Source organism: Salvia miltiorrhiza, chromosome 5, assembly GCF_028751815.1.
Source record: "Salvia miltiorrhiza cultivar Shanhuang (shh) chromosome 5, IMPLAD_Smil_shh, whole genome shotgun sequence".
Classification (NCBI taxonomy): Eukaryota; Viridiplantae; Streptophyta; class Magnoliopsida; order Lamiales; family Lamiaceae; genus Salvia; species Salvia miltiorrhiza.
This window is the reverse complement of record NC_080391.1, coordinates 20,030,712-20,053,820: the sequence shown is the minus strand read 5'-3', so window position 1 is coordinate 20,053,820 and position 23,109 is coordinate 20,030,712. Positions and strand designations below refer to the sequence as shown.

Here is a 23,109-nt window from a genome sequence, read left to right as displayed (position 1 = left end):
AATGGATTGCTGTTGTTGGTATTGTGGTCTGTATGGTTGAGAAGGCCCCTGCGGTGGTGGGAAATACTGTTGTTGTTGATAGCCCATCTGGGGTGGTCGACGGAATTGATTCCCCCCAAAATTTTGATTTCCCCATCCTCCATTCGGCTGACTCCTCCATCCTCCAACGATATTTTGTGGACCTTGATTCATGCTCTGGCCATATGGTCTGTTCTGCACTTGATTGTAGGTTTGGAATCCTTGTGCTGCATAGACCTCAGCTTGTCCTTCCGGGGTAAACTCTCCCATTCTATGGCACTCATTAGCTCCATGGCTGAAATCTCCACAGATACCACACGGCTCAACATAATGTATGGCTGGGTTCTGCGGAGTTGACATTGGCAGAGCTGGATTCGGTTGAGTTATCATCGGCGGCGCTGAGCTCTGAACTGGAGAATTTTCCATCTTTTCCATCTTGAGCTGTTGAACTTCTCGCATGATCGAAGCCAATTGTTGCTGCATCTCGAACTGATTTGTCACAGCACTGGCTTCAACTCTTCTTCCACGGACGGACTTCTGTTGGGAGCTTTCGGCCAAGGTCTTGAAAATTTCTTTCAGGTCTGCAGCTGTCTTCCGAGCTATGTTTCCTCCTGCCGTGCTATCCACCATAAATTGGGCAGTTTGTACTAACCCATCGTAGAAGAACTGCATCAACATGACATTAGTGAACTGATGTTGAGGGCATTGGCGGATGAGTTCTTCATATCTTTCCCAAGCTTCATGCAAAGGTTCGTCCGCTCCTTGGGTGAACTCCATTATTTTCGTTCTCAGCTCCTGTGTCTTGTGACTTGGGTAGTATTTCAGCATGAATTTTTCACAAGCATCTCCCCACGTAGTGATAGAGTTGGGCGGCAGAGATAGCATCCACGTCCTCGCCCGGTCTTTAAGTGCGTAGGGGAAGCACTTGAGCTTGAGTTGATCCTCTGTAAGAGTAAGTAGAGGGATTGTTTGCACTAGTGTGCAAAAATCCCGGATGAATTGCAGCGCATCCTTGCTTGGCATCCCGTGGAACACCGGCAGCAGATTCGAATCATTAGGTTTGAGATTGTAGTTTCTCACAGCAGCGGGAAGCACGATTGCCGACGTGTTGGTATCTCCAATTACCGGCCTGGTGAAGTCTCCCATATATTCCGTGTTCTTGGCCATCTCCTTCTTTTCCTTGTTTAAATTCTGCTTGGTGCAAAAATTGGCGGAGCTGGCCTCCTCCTCTTTAGTGTGTTTTGCCGTGGCTGTCGTGTGCTCTGTATCGGCAGAGCTGGCGTCCTCTCTCGTTGACTTCTCTGAAGGCTCCGAGTCAGAGCTGGCTGGCGAATCTAGTTCCTCCTCTCCTTCGCTCTGCTCGGGTAGTTCAGAATCAGAGTAGGACTTGGCAGAGCTGGCTTCTTCCTCTTCTACAGTCTGCTCTGGAACTTCAGGTTCAGAGTCAGAGAAGAAATCTTCAGTTTTGTCACGTGTTTCTCCGTCAGAACTGGAGTTTGACCCCTCTGCTCTGTCGTTCCCGATCACTCCCTTGCAGCTATTCTTCCTGAAAATCCCTTCGCTCGTACTATGCAAAGGAGACACCAATTTGCCTTTAAGACTACGTCGTCCCTGCATGCACAACACTGAACAAACGGATTAAACGCACCGAGTGGAAGAAACTTAAAAACAGAAATTAAATAAAGCAAGTAAAAACGACACAACTAAAACGCCTAAAACTTTCCCCGGCAACGGCGCCAAAAATTTGACTAAACTAGAAACACCTCTAAGTTGACTTGCAATAGAACAAGGACATTCTAGTGATGGTAAGTTAACCCAGTGTCATCTCTCAAGGAAAGTCTTTAAGGGCTTTTAGTAGTATCGCAGGAAAAACAATAAAGAAAGCAGTAAAGAGATTGATTATTAAACTAAAACTTAGAATTAAAAACTTAAGTAAAAACCGAATTTAAAATTAAACTAGGCGAATTAAACTATTAAACCCTAGGCAAGATTTTAAAGAACTTAAATTAAACCTAACTTAAGAAATTAAATACTTATAAATTAAAAACCAACTAATCTAGGCGTTAAACTAAAGTGCATAATTTAAATTGCATAATTAAAAAGAAAGCATAAACATGAATGAAAAACGTAAACATGATTAAACAAAATAAATTGAATTGAAATACGAAATACCGTAAACGTCTTGAACATGTAATTGTGTCACGCAATCACAATCCAAGAATTAAAACTAAACAAAACTAAATTGAAACTAACTAGAACAATGAAAACTCGAAACTATGAAAGCACTAAGAAAGCAAGTAAATCCTAAGCTTCGGATGCCAACAGATGTCCAAGATGGCGTCTAAAACTAGGGCAAAGTATGATTGATTATTACAATGAAAAGTATGGCCCTATTTATAGACTTCAAATTCTTAAGGATCACCACGGAAGTTGCCATGCAAAGAAGAATTCTAAAGGCAATAGAATCGTGCAAAATAAGGCAACTTCCAGCTGGATGCACGCTTCTGGAAAACACTCCTACTCTCGCCAACTTCGCAGCTCTCGCTAGAGGAATGGATGATTTCCCTGACCTCGCCAGAGAAATGGTTCGACAGAGAAACGGTGAATTCTCTGCTATCGCCAGAGTAACGGCGATTTCTCTGACTGGTCTGACTATTGAGCGCTGGACTTTACTTCTCTGATGCTGACGCTTCTCGGCAGAGGAATAGGTGATTCCTCTGCTCTGGCTTCTCGATTCCTCTGACTAGCGACTTCTCTGACGGGTGATTCCTCTGGCGATTCGATTCCTCTGATTTCTCTGCTCCTCTGGCGATTGATTCCACTGCTATGGCTGGTGATTTCGCTGCTCTGGAGATTGGTTTCTCTGACGCGGGTCTTCGGCTGACTTCTCTGGTCTGGCTACAAAGTTATGCTAAAAACACCCTCTTTAGCCCCGAAATCTCCAAAATTATATTCTTCCATCTAAAAACCTAATCCTCATGCGAAGCATCAAACAAGCCATAAAACGCACCAATTTCCAGAAGATTCTCTTAAAATAAAGCTTATATAAACCCCAAAATTTAGCACAATTAAGCATAAATCAACCCCCCCACACTTAGCCTTTTGCTTGTCCTCAAGCAAAATCCATATGAATCATAGGAAGAGATTGATTTCAACAATGCTAATTTCCAATCCAAACATTCACAAGTCAATTCCAGATTTTACAATCAACACACATTTTCTCGATCATGCAAGTAATTCAAAGTTTAAGAAGCAACAAAAGAGTAATGCAAGTAATTCGATCAGACCCAATTCTTCGCTAGAAGTAAATTCCCTAATGTGATCGCCTTTATAATCAATATCACCATTTTTCACACTTTTTGTGCTTAAGATTTTCGACAGTTGAGCCATAATTCATGAAATAAAACCATTTGGATGTAATCCAAAGTCTTTTCACGTGGTTTCCCATGCTCATAGTTGAACTAGAGGAGCAGAGACTCAGAGCTGTCACGTTTCAGAACAGGCCAGATGTTTCAGAGCTGGCTGCTTTGAAGTTGGCAATTCGTCCAACATTTTTCACATTTCACAGATAAGATATGATCGTAGGCAATCACAATGACAACACTCCTTCTAGCATCTATCGGACAAATCACGTTTTACTAACTTACAATCATGTTGCAACAAAACTCATAATTCATTGCACAAACAAGAAACATATATCAAGAATAACCACCATTCATTCACAAACCCGAAATTCGCATCGAAAACCATCTACTCTTCCACAAATTCATAAAAATTAGCAAGATTCGAGACCAAAAACTAAGCATAGAAAGACTAATCTCGCCCAATTGAAAATATAAGCACAACAAAACACCCCCTCCCCCACACTTAAAGCATGCCATGTCCTCAGGGCACAAAAAGAAATAAGAAGAGTTGAGGATACGTCCCTGATTATCGGCATTGAGACACTGAAGCATCGTGCGAGGTGGTGAGATGGGGATTCGCTAGCTGTGGCAGAGCGGAGTGTTGCAGCGGTGAGAAGGACAGTGGTGGTGAAGTGCAGTGCGGAAAGGTGCAGCAGCGCTGGTGGCTGTATGAGAATTTCAGCGCTGAAAATAAGACATGCTCACCAAGCATCATAGTATCCGCAAAGCAACCAAAACTTAGGAAAGACACGAAACACCCAACTAAAAACAAAGAAAAACAAAAACTAAAAACAAACCAACGGTGGGTTGCCTCCCACCAAGCGCTAGAGTTAGAGTCTCCAGCCCGACTTCAGATCTGAACTTCAGCAAGGGTTGTGCAGAGCTTGAGACTCCACTTCCATAATCTGACTCTGGTGCTCGTAGTATGGTTTCACTCGATGGCCATTCACTCTGAAACTCTCCTTCGTGTTTTCATTGAATAGCTCAACGGCACCATGCTCAAACACTTCCTTAAGTAAAAACGGACCACTCCATCGAGATTTCAGCTTACCCGGGAACAACTTCAGTCGAGAATTGAATAAGAGCACCTTCATCCCGGGGCAAAGCTTCTTATGGCAGATACGGCGGTCATGGAGTCGCTTCACTTTGTCCTTGAAGATCCTCGCATTCTCATATGCCTCATTGCGTAGCTCATCTAACTTCTCCATTTGCAGTGTGCGCTGCTTCACGGCAGAGTCCAAGTCATAGTTGGCAGCTTTGATCGCCCAATAAGCTTTGTGCTCTATCTCCACCGGCAGATGGCAAGCCTTGCCGTATACTAAACGGTATGGACTCATCCCAAGCACGCCCTTGAAGGCAGTTCGGTATGCCCAGAGAGCGTCATTCAACTTTGCGGACCAGTCCTTGCGCGAGGGCTGCACCGTTTTCTCCAAAATCCCCTTGATTTGCCGATTGCTCGTCTCGGCTTGTCCAGAGGTTTGTGGATGATATGGTGTTGCAACCTTGTGCGTGATCCCATTCTTCTTCATAAGTTTTGCAAACAACTTATTGCAGAAGTGCTTGCCTCCATCGCTAATGATAGCTCTAGGAAATCCGAATCTAGAAAGAATGTTCTCTTGCACAAACTTAAGCACCACATTAGCATCACATGTCCGCGTGGGGATAGCCTCAACCCATTTGGACACGTAATCTACAGCAAGTAAAATATATTGAAACCCATGCGAAGTAGGAAATGGCCCCATGAAATCAATGCCCCACACATCGAAAATTTCGACAATTAAAATACTTTGGAGGGGCATCTCATTCCTGCGGCCAATATTTCCTACTCTCTGACACCGATCGCAAGCAAGAGTGAAGGTGTGTGCATCTTTGAAAATGGAAGGCCAAAACAAACCAGATTGAAGAATTTTATGTGCTGTTTTCTGTCCCCCAAAGTGTCCACCACAATGATCCTCATGGCACATTTTTAACACTTGTTGTTGCTCCTCTGTCGGCACACACCGTCGAATGACATCATCCTTTCCAAGCTTGAAAAGGTGAGGAATCTCCCAATAATAGTGTCTGCTTTGAGCTAAAAATCTCTTTCTTTCCTGCGATGTCAGCTCAGGCCGTAGAATACCACAAACTAAGTAATTGACAATATCTGCATACCAGGGCTCGGCACTCGCAGGGCTGCTCTGAACAGCGCTGAGTTCGGTAGAGCTGGTCAGAGTAGAGCTGTCTTCGACTCTGCGCTGGAGATGTCGGCTCCTCTGCTCTGGTACCGACTCCTCTGCTCTGGTATTCGACTCCTCTGCTCTGGCATGGGCAGAGTGGATCTCGGCAGTGCTGCTCTTATCAAGGGTTAATGCATATGTATGCTCAAAAAGAAAAGATTCAGGGATGCAATTGAGACTCGATTCTATCAGATTCTTATCCAATCGGGAAAGGTGGTCAGCTACGTGATTCTCGCTCCCTCTCCTATCCCTGATCTCTACATCAAACTCTTGCAACAGTAAGACCCAACGAATGAGACGAGCTTTAGCCTGAGGTTTAGTCATCAAGTATCGAAGTGCAGCATGGTCACTATGGACAATGACCTTAGACCCAATGATGTATGCTCGAAATTTATCTAAGGCAAAGACCACAGCAAGCATCTCTTTTTCAGTAGTGGTGTAATTTACTTGTGCACTATTCAGAGTTAAACTAGCATAGTAAATCACACGTAACATCTTATCCACACGCTGACCTAGCACCGCTCCTACAGCAGAGTTAGACGCATCACACATAATCTCAAAGGGCAATGACCAATCAGGCGCAATTACAACCGGGGCAGAGCTCAACTTAAGTTTCAATATTTCAAAGGCATGCATGCAAGAGTCATCGAAATTAAAAGGAACATCCTGAGCTAGCAGTTTGCATAGAGGTTGGCTAATTTTAGAGAAATCTTTAATGAAACGTCGATAAAAACCGGCGTGACCTAAGAAACTCCTAATCCCTTTGACATCAATAGGGGGTGGCAACTTTTGGATTACCTCCACCTTAGCTCTGTCGACCTCTAGTCCATGCTTAGACACCACATGACCCAAGACAATCCCACGAGTAACCATGAAATGACTCTTTTCCCAACTCAAAGTTAGGCCACTTTCAATACACCTTTTCAACACAACATCAATCTTAGTTAAACAATCATGAAAAGACTGCCCAAAAACCGAAAAATCATCCATAAAAACCTCCACGCATTTACCAATCATATCAGAGAATATGGACATCATGCATCGTTGAAACGTCCCGGGTGCATTGCACAATCCGAACGGCATCCTCTTCCATGCAAATGTCCCAAAAGGCGTGGTGAATGCAGTCTTGACTTGATCTTCCGGTGCGATTGCGATTTGGTAGTATCCTGACAAACCATCTAGAAAACAATAAAAATCATGTCCTGCTAAACGGTCTAACATTTGATCAACAAAAGGAAGAGGAAAGTGATCATTTTTGGTGACGGCATTGAGTTTTCTGTAGTCGACGCACATCCGCCATCCCGTGGTAGGGCGCGTCGGTAAACTCCATCTTGTCATTGCGCACAACCGTCATTCCTCCTTTCTTTGGCACGACATGCACCGGGCTCACCCACTCACTATCGGCAACTGAATAGATAATCCCTTCGGCAAGAAGCTTAAGGATTTCCTTGCGCACAACCTCCATCAGCATAGGGTTCAAGCGTCGCTGGGCATCTCGCTTGGGTGTAGCTCCTTCCTCTAGGTTGATCCTGTGCATGCATGTGGCTGGACTAATGCTACGTATGTCACCTATGCTCCATCCTAGCGCTGCTTTGTTTCTCTTCAACACCTCGAGCAGCGCCGCTTCTTGCTCTTGAGTCAGAGTAGACGAGATGATGACTGCCTTCTCATTTCCGTCTTCTAAAAAGACGTACTTGAGATTGGTTGGGAGTTCCTTCAATTCGAGTGCTGGTTTCTTTGCCCCCACCTGTTCCTCCTCTAAGCTGGGCCATGCAGGTTTGGGCAGTACAGGGCTGCTGGGCAGGTCAGCGCTGCCAGGGCTGAAGTTAGAGCAGCGAAGCTCCCGTGACAGAGCAGCGCCGAACTCTTCAGCTTCCCGAGCTAGTTCTTCCATGTCTGCTGATCCAGCGCAAACTCCTCGCATTCCTGCTCCTGTAAAAATACCTTCTCAACCAAGCCATTAATAGCATCTATATATGAGCATTCATTCATAAGGTTGTCCGAAGGCATAGCCCGATTTTCATGCACCGAGAAAGACACCGACTCCCCCAACACTGACATTTTAATAGTTCCATTTTTTACATCAATCAACGTGTTAGTGGTCGCCATAAAGGGCCTTCCTAATAGCAAAGTATGATCTCTACCATTCTCGTGCACATCCCCAATCTCCAGTACGACAAAATCAACGGGCACTATCAGACCCCCGACTCTAACTAGGATATCTTCTACTATACCACGGGGATACCTGACGGACCTATCAGCGAGTTGGAGGCACATGCGAGTAGATTTTAAATTACCTAACTCTAATTGTTGATAAATAGAGTAAGGCATCAAGTTAATCCCAGCCCCCAGATCCAACATACCCGTGGCTTCCTTACCATTTCCCAAAGCAATATTAATCACAAAACTACCTGGATTGCGTTGCTTGGGTGGCAAAGATTGCTGCATGATTGCGTTTGCAACTTCGGAGACCAACACCTTCTCATTGTCACCGAACCTTCTTTTGTTGGGTGCCAATTCCTTGAAGAATTTCACATATGCAGGCACATTTTGGATCACATCAAGAAGAGGCAAATTCACATTTACCTTGGCCAACATGTTGTAGAATTCTTCAAACTGACGGTCCTGCTTCTCGTTTCTCAATCTGTTCGGAAAAGGAATCGGTGGTCGATATGGTGCAGTAGCCTTGTGGAGCTTGACCTCCTTCTCCTTCTCTCCTTCCTTTTGCTTGTCTGCCGTCTTTCCATCAGTCGGGCTGGTCAGCGCTAAGCTCGGCAACTCTGGTCTAGGCTGGACAGAACTCGGCAGCTCTGCTCTGGTCACGGTAGAGCTTGGCTGCTCTGCGCTGGTCAAGGTAGAGTTCGGCTGCTCTGCACTGGTCAAATTAGGAACCTCCACTTTGTTATCCACCATCTTACCACTGCGAAGAACAGTTACAGCAAGAGCTTGATGCGTCTGAGCAGGTTGACCATGAAACTTCCCGGGTTGCTGTTGTTGTTGGATTTGATTCAAGGCACCGAAAAGTTGTCCAACCGTAGTCTCGAGCCTTTTGATAGTAGAAGCTTGAGACTCTATACTTTGTTTGCTCATCTCCATAAAGGCTTGCAGTGTTTCTTCGAGCGTGGATTTTTGTGGTGGAATCGACGGCGCATTCTGTTGCGGAATGGATTGCTGTTGTTGGTATTGTGGTCTGTATGGTTGAGAAGGCCCCTGCGGTGGTGGGAAATACTGTTGTTGTTGATAGCCCATCTGGGGTGGTCGACGGAATTGATTCCCCCCAAAATTTTGATTTCCCCATCCTCCATTCGGCTGACTCCTCCATCCTCCAACGATATTTTGTGGACCTTGATTCATGCTCTGGCCATATGGTCTGTTCTGCACTTGATTGTAGGTTTGGAATCCTTGTGCTGCATAGACCTCAGCTTGTCCTTCCGGGGTAAACTCTCCCATTCTATGGCACTCATTAGCTCCATGGCTGAAATCTCCACAGATACCACACGGCTCAACATAATGTATGGCTGGGTTCTGCGGAGTTGACATTGGCAGAGCTGGATTCGGTTGAGTTATCATCGGCGGCGCTGAGCTCTGAACTGGAGAATTTTCCATCTTTTCCATCTTGAGCTGTTGAACTTCTCGCATGATCGAAGCCAATTGTTGCTGCATCTCGAACTGATTTGTCACAGCACTGGCTTCAACTCTTCTTCCACGGACGGACTTCTGTTGGGAGCTTTCGGCCAAGGTCTTGAAAATTTCTTTCAGGTCTGCAGCTGTCTTCCGAGCTATGTTTCCTCCTGCCGTGCTATCCACCATAAATTGGGCAGTTTGTACTAACCCATCGTAGAAGAACTGCATCAACATGACATTAGTGAACTGATGTTGAGGGCATTGGCGGATGAGTTCTTCATATCTTTCCCAAGCTTCATGCAAAGGTTCGTCCGCTCCTTGGGTGAACTCCATTATTTTCGTTCTCAGCTCCTGTGTCTTGTGACTTGGGTAGTATTTCAGCATGAATTTTTCACAAGCATCTCCCCACGTAGTGATAGAGTTGGGCGGCAGAGATAGCATCCACGTCCTCGCCCGGTCTTTAAGTGCGTAGGGGAAGCACTTGAGCTTGAGTTGATCCTCTGTAAGAGTAAGTAGAGGGATTGTTTGCACTTGTGTGCAAAAATCCCGGATGAATTGCAGCGCATCCTTGCTTGGCATCCCGTGGAACACCGGCAGCAGATTCGAATCATTAGGTTTGAGATTGTAGTTTCTCACAGCAGCGGGAAGCACGATTGCCGATGTGTTGGTATCTCCAATTACCGGCCTGGTGAAGTCTCCCATATATTCCGTGTTCTTGGCCATCTCCTTCTTTTCCTTGTTTAAATTCTGCTTGGTGCAAAAATTGGCGGAGCTGGCCTCCTCCTCTTTAGTGTGTTTTGCCGTGGCTGTCGTGTGCTCTGTATCGGCAGAGCTGGCGTCCTCTCTCGTTGACTTCTCTGAAGGCTCCGAGTCAGAGCTGGCTTGCGAATCTAGTTCCTCCTCTCCTTCGCTCTGCTCGGGTAGTTCAGAATCAGAGTAGGACTTGGCAAAGCTGGCTTCTTCCTCTTCTACAGTCTGCTCTGGAACTTCAGGTTCAGAGTCAGAGAAGAAATCTTCAGTTTTGTCACGTGTTTCTCCGTCAAAACTGGAGTTTGACCCCTCTGCTCTGTCGTTCCCGATCACTCCCTTGCAGCTATTCTTCCTGAAAATCCCTTCGCTCGTACTATGCAAAGGAGACACCAATTTGCCTTTAAGACTACGGCGTCCCTGCATGCACAACACTGAACAAACGGATTAAACGCACCGAGTGGAAGAAACTTAAAAACAGAAATTAAATAAAGCAATTAAAAACGACACAACTAAAACGCCTAAAACTTTCCCCGGCAACGGCGCCAAAAATTTGACTCAACTAGAAACACCTCTAAGTTGACTTGCAATAGAACAAGGACATTCTAGTGATGGTAAGTTGACCCAATGTCATCTCTCAAGGAAAGTCTTTAAGGGCTTTTAGTAGTATCGCAGGAAAAACAATAAAGAAAGCAGTAAAGAGATTGATTATTAAACTAAAACTTAGAATTAAAAACTTAAGTAAAAACCGAACTTAAAATTAAACTAGGCGAATTAAACTATTAAACCCTAGGCAAGATTTTAAAGAACTTAAATTAAACCTAACTTAAGAAATTAAATACTTATAAATTAAAAACCAACTAATCTAGGCGTTAAACTAAAGTGCATAATTTAAATTGCATAATTAAAAAGAAAGCATAAACATGAATGAAAAACGTAAACATGATTAAACAAAATAAATTGAATTGAAATACGAAATACCGTAAACGTCTTGAACATGTAATTGTGTCACGCAATCACAATCCAAGAATTAAAACTAAACAAAACTAAATTGAAACTAACTAGAACAATGAAAACTCGAAACTATGAAAGCACTAAGAAAGCAAGTAAATCCTAAGCTTCGGATGCCAACAGATGTCCAAGATGGCGTCTAAAACTAGGGCAAAGTATGATTGATTATTACAATGAAAAGTATGGCCCTATTTATAGACTTCAAATTCTTAAGGATCACCACGGAAGTTGCCATGCAAAGAAGAATTCTAAAGGCAATAGAATCGTGCAAAATAAGGCAACTTCCAGCTGGATGCACGCTTCTGGAAAACACTCCTACTCTCGCCAACTTCGCAGCTCTCGCTAGATGAATGGATGATTTCCCTGACCTCGCCAGAGAAATGGTTCGACAGAGGAACGGTGAATTCTCTGCTATCGCCAGAGTAACGGCGATTTCTCTGGCTGGTCTGACTATTGAGCGCTGGACTTTACTTCTCTGATGCTGACGCTTCTCGGCAGAGGAATAGGTGATTCCTCTGCTCTGGCTTCTCGATTCCTCTGACTAGCGACTTCTCTGACGGGTGATTCCTCTGGCGATTCGATTCCTCTGATTTCTCTGCTCCTCTGGCGATTGATCACACTGCTATGGCTGGTGATTTCGCTGCTCTGGAGATTGGTTTCTCTGACGCGGGTCTTCGGCTGACTTCTCTGGTCTGGCTACAGAGTTATGCTAAAAACACCCTCTTTAGCCCCGAAATCTCCAAAATTATATTCTTCCATCTAAAAACCTAATCCTCATGCGAAGCATCAAACAAGCCATAAAACGCACCAATTTCCAGAAGATTCTCTTAAACTAAAGCTTATATAAACCCCAAAATTTAGCACAATTAAGCATAAATCATAGCTCATCCGATGAAACTGACGAGTTTGATCAGCTCATGACTGATCACTGTCAGCTGAGGAAAATGTTCGAAGATCTCCTCAAGCAGAATCAGAATATGGACAAGGAGATCAATGATGAACGAGCTAAGAATCAGACAATCATCTACTTTCCGGATGAAACTTGTCTTGATCAGCTAATCATGGAGAACAGCCGACTGGAAGAAGAGCTCAGAATCTCCAACTCAGAATGTGAAATAGCATCTCATGAAATCAAGAGGCTCAATCACAAGCTGGAAGAAACAGTCAAGAACTGCATGATGCAGTCTCCCATGATGAGCAACTTTCCATCGAAAGGACTGGTCAACAGCATCGGAGGAAAGGTTGCAGCTGTCAAAGGAAAGGATACCATGATCATCTCAAAGGACGATCCTTCTGAAATCACAACCTCAGAAGAATCAAGAGATCATGATATGGATGAAGTTCGCAAGCGCAGACTGATGGCTAGATCAAATGTTCCTCCTCCACGAAGCTTCAGACGAGCTAAGGAGGCCCCCAACCAGATCATTCTATTGAGAAGACTGGAAAGCAAATTTCAGTCAAAGATCAGGGAAGGAACATCAGAAGCCAAGAAGAATCTTCCTCATCAATCCAGGGGGAAGAAAGGCCACATCAGTCAGAAATTGACATCCTCAGTTCAGTTTCAGAAGGAACAGCATCCATGGAGACCAAGCAATGCTGAGTCCAGACGAGCCAAGAGTCATCCACGACAACAAGCTACTGGACATCAGCCAAGTCTCCAATAGTCTGCAAAGACTCGAGTATCTCAGGAAAGATACTTTGCCGAGCAAAGAAGACCTCAACCACTCATCAGACAGAACTGCTACAAGAGTGAGGCCTTCAAAAGGATTTCTCAACAGAAGAATGCTCATGTGCCACCTGAAGCGCCAACAACGTCAATCAGACATTCAACCAAGCGCAAGAGATCAGCCAGACCAACTCTGAAGCAGATATGGGTTCCAAAGGGAACTCGAGCTAACATCGAAGGACCCAAAGCTTGATTGGGTGCCTGAAGCAACTCTTCCTTGCAGGTCAATGTCAGGAAACACAAAAAGAAGGAAGAGGTCAAAGCTTCAATCAGAACGTGGTATCTGGATAGTGGTTGTTCGAAGAAGATGACGGGCTACAAAGAATATCTATCTCAGTATGTTGAGAAAGCTGGATCCAAAGTTGCATTCGGAGACAACTCAATCGGAGAAACAAAAGGCTACGGTGTGCTCAACATGGGTAACGCCAGTATCAGTAATGTTAGCTTTGTTTCTGGTCTTAAACATAATCTGTTGTCTGTGAGTCAATTTTGTGACAGTGGTTTCACAGTGAAGATCAAGAAGGATGAATTCACTGTTAGAAACAATCAAAAGAAGGTGGTTCTGAAAGGATTCAGACAAGGAAGTCTCTACGTCGTTTCTTGGGAAGACAGCCCAGCAGAAACGTGTCTCATCAGCAAGAGCAGCTCGGAGCTCAATTGGCTATGGCACAAGAGACTCAACCATCTCAACTTCAAGACGATCAACAAACTTGCTAAACATCAACTGGTAGAAGGTCTTCCTTCTATTGTGTTCCAGAAGAAGCAAGAATGTGAAGCATGCCTCAGAGGAAAGCAGACGCGGACGTCATTCAAGTCAAAATCAGGACACTCCTCTGGAAGGATTCTGCATCTACTTCACATGGATCTGTTTGGCCCGATCACTCCAAAAAGCTACAACGGTAGAAAGTACACCTTAGTAGTTGTGGATGATTATTCACGATATACTTGGGTTATCTTTCTCTTCAAGAAGAAAGAGACACTGGAGGAACTGTCAAAGCTGCTGAGAAGACTGAGCGTTGAAAAGGAAATCAACATCATCAGCATCAGATCAGATCGTGGGACTGAGTTCCTTAATACTGTCATTCGTAAGTATTGTGATGAACAAGGAATCAGTCATCAAACTTCTGCAGCAAGAACTCCACAGCAGAACGGAGTTGCAGAAAGAAGAAACCGGTCTCTAAAGGAAGCAGCAAGGACGATGCTAGCCGAGTCAAAACTCCCCTTGAAGTTTTGGGCCGAAGCAGTCAACAACGCATGCTACACACAGAATCGCTCCTTCCTCACTCAGAGACATGGAAGAACTCCATACGAGTTATGGAAGAACAGAAAGCCATCGATTGCCTACTTTCATGCTTTCGGTTCTAAGTGTTTCATACACAACAATGATAAGAAGAGGTTGAACACTTTCGATAGCAAGGCTGATCCAGGAGTCTTCCTTGGATACTCTGGAACAGAACGTTCAAGCAAAGCCTATCGAGTGTTTAATACTCAAACTCTTTGTGTTGAAGAAACACCTCATGTGATCTTTGATGAGTCTACAGATGGTTTCAGGGAACAAGATGCTGAAAAGTATGTTCAGATCGCTGAAGGTTCCAAAGCTGAAATCCACAACATCGAGCCCTCTACTGTTTTGGTGTGGGGACCTGGCAAAGATGAAGATGCTGAGATGCTTCAGTATCAGAAGATCAACCAAAGGTCTGAAGTTCAGACTGGAGCCAATGCAGATGGCATCAGTCAAGGGGGAACTCCAGTTGCTGAAGTTCGAGTTGAACGCGCAGAAGCCGCCCCAGCTCAACTCTCCCCTGCTCCAGAAGGTGCTCAACACCTCAGAACCATTCTGACCGAAGAAACCCCACCATCTCCAGAAGAAATCAAGAAGTATCGAAGATGGTTTGAACTCCACTCAAAGGAGAACATCATTGGAGAACCATCAGATGGCGTCAAGACTCGGAGATCAATGTGCAACCTCGTCTTCGACATCAATCAGAACTGCATCAATGAAGATAAGAATTTCAGCTGTTTCTTATCAACTACAGAGCCCAAGGATATTGAAGAAGCTCTGAAGTCTACTCAGTGGGTCATCGCAATGCTAGAAAAACTCAATGAATTCAACCGGAATTCAGTTTGGGAGCTTGTGGATCGACCAGACGATGCAAAGGTGATTGGCTTGAAATGGATTTTCAAGAACAAGGAAGATGAAGAAGGAAACGTTGTGAGAAACAAAGCAAGGCTAGTGGCTAAAGGATACAGTCAAGAAGAAGGAATCGACTACGACGAGACGTTCGCCCCAGTTGCCAGATTGGAGGCAGTCAGACTCTTCTTAGCCTTCGCAGCTCACAAAGGTTTCAAGGTACACCAAATGGATGTCAAGTGCGCATTTCTCAACGGAGTGCTCACAGATGAAGTCTATGTAGAACAACCTCCAGGGTTTGAGGTTGCTGGACCAGAAAAGGTGTACAAGCTGAAGAAAGCGCTCTATGGGTTGAAGCAAGCACCAAGAGCGTGGTATGATACTCTCTCGGAGTATCTGGTTGAACAAGGCTTCAAAAAGGGATCTGTAGACAGAACTCTGTTCACTCTCAAAGAAGGAGAAGATCTCTTGCTTGTTCAGATTTATGTCGATGACATAATCTTCGGATCCAAATCCGAACGCATGTGCAAGAAGTTTGCTGACATCATGACCAACAAGTTTCAAATGTCCATGATGGGAGAAATGATTTTCTTTCTCGGATTGCAAGTCAAGCAGACCAACGAAGGAATACTGATCAGCCAGTCCAAGTATGCCAATGAGCTGATAGCTAAGTTCGGTATTCAGCACATGAAGTCAGTCAAGATCCCAATGAACACAAACTGGAAAGTTGATCCAGGTTCAGAAGGAAACTCTGTCTCTTCGAAGAAGTACAGAGAAATCATTGGATCTTTGCTGTATTTGACTGCGAGCAGACCATATATCGCATTTGCAGTCGGGGTATGTGCAAGATATCAATCAGATCCTAAGGACGCTCATTTGGATGCAGCAAAGCGGATTCTGAGATATCTCAAAGGCACGCCCAATTTAGGATTGTGGTATCCAGCAGACGACGACATCAAGCTCACCGGATATTCAGATTCAGACTTCGGTGGATGCAAGCTTGATCGCAAATCAACCTCCGGAACATGTCAATTCCTAGGCAACAAGCTCATTTCTTGATTTTCAAAGAAGCAGACTTCAGTCGCCACCTCTACAACTGAAGCTGAATATGTTGCTGCCGGAAGCTGTTGCTCACAAATCCTGTGGTTAGTCCATCAACTAAAGGACTATGGGATCGACGAAAAGGAAGTTCCTATCTATTGCGACAGCTCCAGTGCTATTGCAATCTCCCAGAATCCAGTTCATCACACCAGAGTGAAGCATATTGAAATTCGACATCACTTCATACGTGATCATGTCGAAAAGAAGAATGTCTCTGTGGAATGGATTCCCACTGCTATTCAGAGAGCGAACCTGCTGACCAAGGCTCTTCCAGAAGAGAGGTTCAATGATCTATGTGCAAAGATCGGCCTCATCAACCCTGAAGAGTGATGCTGTGTTTGAAGGTTTTCTCAAACAGTCATGCTGACTGGTGGTCAACCAACTGCTGCTTCTACGTTCGCCGACGTGGAAAGCAATGAAGTCCGAATGCTCATCTGAAGAAGAAGTCATCCTGATGAATCAACCAGGATCACGTGGTATCAACTGACTACGATGTTCAGTTGATCAGTAAGTATTTTAAATGCTTACCTTTCAAAATCAGTTATTTCAGTTAAGAGCTTTAAGTTTTAGTTCAAAATCTTTTCTCTAACTGATCAGTTTCTTTCAAAAACTTTAACTGATTGTTGGAAATTGTTGGAAAATGAAATATCCGAGAAGGACAAGATTTTTATAAAGTGAAAATCTGTTTTGATTGAACTTGTCCTGATCTTATTGCCAAAAATCTTTCCAACCTTTTTGCCTCTGCAATAAAATTTCTTGAAAAGCTCATTGACATGACAGTATGTAATGATGCCTTTCAACTTTTTGAAGACGCAGTCCCTCGCAGTGACGGCGGACGCGAATTTTCTCTTCAAATGCATTTTAGGCACAGTTTTCGAAAAACATTTCATCTTCTTACATGGTTCAAATCTTGTCTATTTATACCATGTTGTCTTCAATATTTTTCTGCATCAACTAACAACTCTCCACAGCCTTCACTGTGAGAAAAAAAGTTTCAATTGTTTCAAAAGTTGCAGAGAAAAATTGTTCCGACTAAAGGAGAAATCTATGACTGCAAAGTCATGGAGTGGAAGAATGACGCTCACATACCTGGTCTTCACCGGACCCTTCCACTGGACCTCAACGTCTCTCCGGCGTCAAAGTTTGCTCTACCCTCAATTGTATCCAGCGAAGCGAGCGTCTTCCATCCTCATGCCCGGTGCAATGGTTTGTAGTACCTGTCTGAAAAAGGACTAGACTTCATCACCTTCATCAAAAGGCCTCTCGCCTTTTGTGAAGCTTCAATGCGGAGCAACAACAATGAGCAGGAACTCATTGTCAACCGGCGCTATGTCAACAGTGAGACCCTCACAATCTCCACTGTATTGACAACCCCTCACCTCTCAAACCCTCTGCTTCTCTTATTTTTTTTCTCGTCATCTGTTTCTTCTTCCTAACCTCCTTCTAAGCCTTCGCCTTCTGCATCCCCCATGACCCCAATATCTTCCTCCTGCGAAATTACCTTCGCATGGTCTTCCCTTCCTTCTTAGGTTCGCCCTTCTTTTTGATGTTGCCAAAAAGGGGGAAAGAAGAAATATCTAATGAACTTAAGTCGGTCAAGCAACATGATCATCCTTTTCATCAGGATGATCATGAGGAAGATTAACCAGAGGAAGAGACCTCGATTCAACGGAACACAAGTGAGAGTGGAACAAGCTTAGGAACATGAAGACACGAAGACAGAAGATGAAGATCAAGAAGTTCAAGGCGCAGCCAAGCAGACTGCTGGAATCCATGGGTTTCCCATGATGTTTTTGTTTTTCTTTTTACTCCAATGTAAGTCTTGCCCTGTACCTCGACTGATGGCTTATCGGTCTTATTTAATGAAATGAACTTCTTATTGATCTCAACCTGAAGACAATGACTCTTTGTCCAGGCTCTGATTATGGTTTTTCTGTCTTCTTTTAGTTCTGTTTTTAGAACTGTTTTCGTTCTTGCTTTAAGTACAAGTTTTTAGGTTCTATTGTTAAGGGGGAACTGTTTTCACCCCTTGTTTAGAACTTGTACTGTGAGTTCAGTCTTTTTGCTGTCTAGAACTGCTGTGTGGTTTTGGCATCATCAAAAAGGGGAAAATTGTTGGGAACCTTGTGGAATATCCTAACCCTTGTTTTGATGATACCAAAATTCATAGGACTTATATGTAATAGACTAGAATCGTTTTTGAACTCAAGTGTTAGAGTTCGTTTCTAGTTTAGTTGCGGTGTCAAAGACTGAAGACTGAAGACTGAAGACTGAAGAACGAAGACTGAAGACTGAAGACTGCAGCTACCAACTGAAGTATCAGTTGAAGAATCAGTTGAAGACTTATTATTTAATGCGCGCAAGGGACTGATACTAAAGTCAAGTATCAGTTGAACATTCCTCCTAGGACTGATCTTCTAACGTTCAGAGGAAGCCACGTACGCACAAGTACAGCCGCATTAAATGCAGAGATCTCAGAATATCTTATCTCTGCAGAGGTCATTCCTATCTGGTGGTTACTTTTCAGAGATGTCACATCTCGTGTCCATCAAAGAGAGCCGTTTCCACACAGACAAGGAACCTCGAAGATTGAAGCCTCAGCCCAAATTCGAATTGCTCTCCAACGGAAGAAATCTTGAGGACGATTTACGCCAACGGATCTATTCAAGAGTTCTCCTACAAATAGCGCTCGAGGATCACTTCAACCTTCACCGATTCAACGACATAAGCTGAAGCTCTGCCGAAATTGCTACTCAGCCTAAAGCTTAACCGCCCCAAAGCTTGAATCGAAGAAGAGAATTCCAAAGCCAAAATCAGTCACTGCTGATTACATACATTCTCTTAGACCCTAGGCATATATCTGTTTACCCAGAAGCCAAAGGTCAAACTTGCTTCAAAGAACTTGTTCTTTGTAAGTATAGTTGGCACTCGCTCAAACCTCTCCCCCATAAGAGTGTTTGAGTGGTTCGGAGTTCAGGAAGGTACTCTGAACTCTGAGTGAAAATTCTGAGCACGAGGTGTGCTTAGCAGGGAAATCCTACGCGAGGTGTATGGGTGCTGAAGAAGGGTTTTCTTCAGTTTACGGTTGTGTGCACCAGGCAAGTACACGGGTACGGTTTGCAGTGCACCAGTGAAGCACTTGCGGAGTGGATTGTTGGTCTGATCAACCAGCCGTGGATGTAGGAAAGGGTTTTTCCGAACCACGTAAAAGTCTCTGTGTTGTTTACAGCTTTCAGTTTTACATTCTTACTTATGCTATTTCTATTGATAAAACTGAACACTGACTAACAGCAAAGAGAAACCTTAATCCAACTATCTGCTCCACCGAGGCTATTACAAAACGAAGTTTAATTTCCGCTGCGTATGTTATCTTTCTGACTGAACTATCCTCTGATAGTAAGGAAGAGTGATATCATCTCTATCTTAGCAAACACGACTGAAGCCCTTACTTGGATCAGTTAAGTTCCAGCAACTTAACTGATAACTCATTACTGAAGAGCTTTCAGTAAAACAGGAGTCCTTGTTTGCGTGTAAAGTTTCGTTTTGATCTCTGACTGAGATCCCTCTGATTGAGGTCAGTAGATTGCTGTAAAAATAGCCTATAGGTGTATTCCCCCCCCCCCCATACACCTATTCGAGACCCCCCGGACCTAACATATATATTTAACAGTGTTTGTTCGTAGAGAACAGGGGAGATTTTGCACTCTTTATGAGATGTTGAGGGACTAACTGCCCACAATTAAAAGATAGGGAGATAAATGTGTTAGGAGTTAGTATATATGATAAAAGCTATTCCATCCGTCCACAATTTAAAGCCCTACTTGCTCTTAATTTTTTGTCCACAAATTAAAGCTCTATTCTGTTTTTTTGTACTTTTTTACTCTTGTTCTTTTCCTATATTTACTATCCTTTGTCATTAATGGACTCACCTTAAAACGTCATTATTATTTTTATATTCTATATTTACTACACTTTATCACTAGTGGATCCACTCACAACATTTATATAACTTTAGTCAATTATCTTTATCACTTTAGTCAACTGCCCTTATATTTCATCCATATCATTTTTTTCAAGTTTCTTAGTCTCTGTGCCCACACTAAAATGAGGCTTTAAATTGTAAACTGAGGGAGTATTTGCTATTTCTCCCGAAAATTAAATTAAGGCATCTATATGATCGATTTCCTAAATACTCCCTCCGTCCCACTTCAAATGTCCCATTTTCTATTTTGGGTTGTCCCACTCCAAATGTCCCATTTATTTTTTGGCAATACACTCTCTCTCTATACCTAATATTTAAATAATTTTCATCAACTCACTTTATCTACTTTATACCCACTTTATCTATTTTTTACACATTTCTTAATCTCCGTGCCCAAAAGAAAGAAGACATTCGAAGCGGGACGGAGGGAGTATATATCTATATACTTATGTTTCATGGGTTTGATGGTGTAAAGATGAATAAGCAAAAAGATGATCCAATCAATGTCATGTCGGTAAATGTAAGCCGTTGGATGAGCATGCAAGGACTAAGATTTATCTTTCATCAAACAAAACTGCGAGAGAACTGTAGAGAAGAGGGGGCAAAGATTTTGTGCTCAAACAAAAAGAGCCCCCCCACCATCACTATCTCTCTACCATCTTTGCGTGTAGTTGAATGAGGTAGTGCGTGTTGTGTGTGAGAGAGAAAGTGGAAGAATGGTTACTGTGGGGTCTTAAATTGAGGTTGCAGATGAGTGGGCTGCAGTGGCTGATGGCGGCGTTTGCAGGGCTGTGAATTTAATGCATCCCACACACACACACACACACACAAACTATTCAATCCCTTGCCCACAATCATCCCATTTCACTCTTTCTTAATTCTTAATTCTCAACTAATATATATATATAGAGAGAGAGAAAGAGAGATCGTAATCCAGACCAACATCAATAGCTTTCTTTCCCTTCCTCAATTAACCTAAAAAAGTCCTAAAACTTTGATAGTGAAAACCTGCATACACAAAAACCCCAGAGATTAGAGAGAGAGAGGGAACAGTGTGTCAACCAGAAAAATTAGTAGAAAAAAGATCTCGACCACGTCCCCCATTTCATATTGCCCAACTCCAAAACAAGAAACACACAGACGGCTTAGAATTCTCAACCTTGTTGTGTTTGCTATGGACTTTTGGGCAGAATTGAGCTCAAACTCAAGCTGTGGGCAGGAAGAATGTCTGGGTTTCTCTCACTAAGCCACAGAGACGATCACGAGGAGATCTACAACAAGGGTTTCGAATTATGTCAGCAGCAGCAGCACAGCAAGCAAGACGTGGGCGTTTCGAGTAGGCAGAGCTACGGCAGCGGCGCAGTGGAATTAGGGTTTGACGCGATGAGCGGTGGTGTGGGAAGAGTGGAGATGATAAACTGTCAGGATTGTGGGAATCAAGCCAAGAAAGACTGCGAGCACATGAGGTGCAGAACCTGCTGCAAGAGCCGCGGATTTCCCTGCCAAACCCACGTCAAGAGCACCTGGGTTCCGGCCGCCCGCCGCCGCGAGAGGCTGCAGCAGCAGGTTGTTAGAGGTGAGAATCTTAAACGTCTCAGGGAGAATTCCGCCGGCGCCACCGGAGGTGCGGAATCAAGCCATCAATGAGTGTGGTGATGGCTCTCAATTCTTTTAATTTTTGGGTAAAACTGACACAATTTTGATCCTTAAAATCCAACAAAAGATTTTATGATTAATTGTTCTTGTCCTATATATAGTAATATATATATATATATGTATGCTGCAAAACTGTCGATCTGTCGTATGTAATTTTTGCATCATTTGCGTGTGTGTGATGAAAATGAAAATCCTGTTTGTACCAACTATAGCTCGCTTTACCTTTCTTTCCTTTTTCTTTACTGTTTCAGAGTAAAACTGACGCAAAATAGAGTCTCAAAAAAGAGTTAGTGAAAGAAAATGGTGTCCAAAACTTTCCTTAATTATATATATATTCAAGAATTTATTCATGGGTAAGTTGTAAAAATGTTTCCGAGTTATGATGGATGTTTTTTTTTTACCGCATTGTGATCAATTAGGGTTTGAGGTGGGGCAGTTTCCGCCGGAAGTAAATTCTCCGGCGGTTTTCCGGTGTGTGAGGGTGAGCGCGATGGACGATGCGGAGGAGACTTTGGCGTATCAGACGGCGGTGAACATCGGAGGGCATGTTTTCAAGGGAATTCTCTATGATCAAGGCCCCGATTCCCGGTACCACGGTGGCGGTGGAGGAGAAAGCAGCGGAGGGTCGCAGCCACATCAGCTCGCTGCAGCGCCGCCCTCTGCCGTTGCCACGACGAGCAACCTCAATGCCTCCATTCTTGATGCTTCAATGTATCCGAATCAGCTAAGTAGCTACATGTCGGGTACGCAGTTTTTCTTACCACCGAGGCCTTGATCAACATTTGTTATTGTTGTAACGTTTTAAATTAATCCGATCCTATTTAATTTGGCACAATTTAGTGAAAGGGTTAGGTTAGAATTAAGTGTGTAAGAAGAAGAAGTGTGTGTTGTTTTATTATTCAATTAATGTCCGAATATCTATTACGATTCTCTAGCTCTTTGTTTTATATATTTATGGAGGGTTTAATTTGATCTTACCGATACCTTGATATTGTTTTTTCTTTGTGCTTTCTGGGGGAATGATTTGTTTAAGATTTTTTTTTCTTTTTCGCAGCATATGGATGTGTGTTGCATGATTCGTGTTTGTTTTGATCACTATTTCTCTCTTTGAATTACTTTTTGTCTTCTTCATTTGGCTTTCTTCTTGGTTTTCAACTCCATGATTCCTTCCCCTTGTTTTATTGCTGGATTAATGCGTTTGAAGTAGAAGATATATATCCAGAGATTTTGCTATGTATATATATTTCTCTCCCTATATATATATATATATATATATATATATATATGATCATTTTGCGTAGATTATTTATTAAATTCAAAATTCAAAAATGTAATGAAAGGAAAATGAGGGGTTGGCGGTCCAGCGCTCTGCAAGTCTTTGATACACATTGGCGAATGTCACTTTATTATTCATTATTCATATCCCAATAAAGAGCACATTATAGAAGTGACATTTAACCCTCCTAACATAATATTTCACACGCACATAAACA

At 43.3% G+C, this 23,109-nt stretch overlaps 1 protein-coding gene and 2 non-coding genes across 4 annotated transcripts; all 3 read left to right on the top strand.

Moving 5' to 3' along the window:
- The first annotated feature begins 706 nt into the window (after nt 1–706).
- Nucleotides 707–812, top strand: LOC130987234 (small nucleolar RNA R71). The gene has a single exon (XR_009089627.1). It is a non-coding gene; the product is annotated as a small nucleolar RNA R71 (small nucleolar RNA).
- An 8,694-nt stretch (nt 813–9,506) lies between these two features.
- Nucleotides 9,507–9,612, top strand: LOC130987233 (small nucleolar RNA R71). The gene has a single exon (XR_009089626.1). It is a non-coding gene; the product is annotated as a small nucleolar RNA R71 (small nucleolar RNA).
- Nucleotides 9,613–20,547: 10,935 nt separating this feature from the next.
- Nucleotides 20,548–22,591, top strand: LOC130986612 (protein EXPRESSION OF TERPENOIDS 1-like). 2 transcript variants are annotated; one of them, XM_057910068.1, is made up of 2 exons: nt 20,548–21,536; nt 22,036–22,591. In XM_057910068.1, exons 1-2 carry the CDS (start codon nt 21,185–21,187, stop codon nt 22,389–22,391), a joined length of 708 nt encoding a protein of 235 aa, XP_057766051.1. In that variant the 5' UTR covers nt 20,548–21,184; the 3' UTR covers nt 22,392–22,591. The 2 variants fall into 2 exon arrangements, with proteins under 2 accessions (XP_057766051.1, XP_057766050.1); XM_057910067.1 differs by having other exon boundaries at nt 20,548–21,584.
- The last annotated feature ends 518 nt before the right edge of the window (nt 22,592–23,109 follow it).

Bases quoted from the DNA above. Each gene is read 5' to 3' on its own strand.
- LOC130986612 (XM_057910067.1), top strand. From the start codon at position 21,185: ATGTCTGGGTTTCTCTCACTAAGCCACAGAGACGATCACGAGGAGATC. The intron at 21,585-22,035 runs GTGCGGAATCAA...GTGATCAATTAG, and splicing joins TTCCGCCGGCGCCACCGGAG to GGTTTGAGGTGGGGCAGTTT.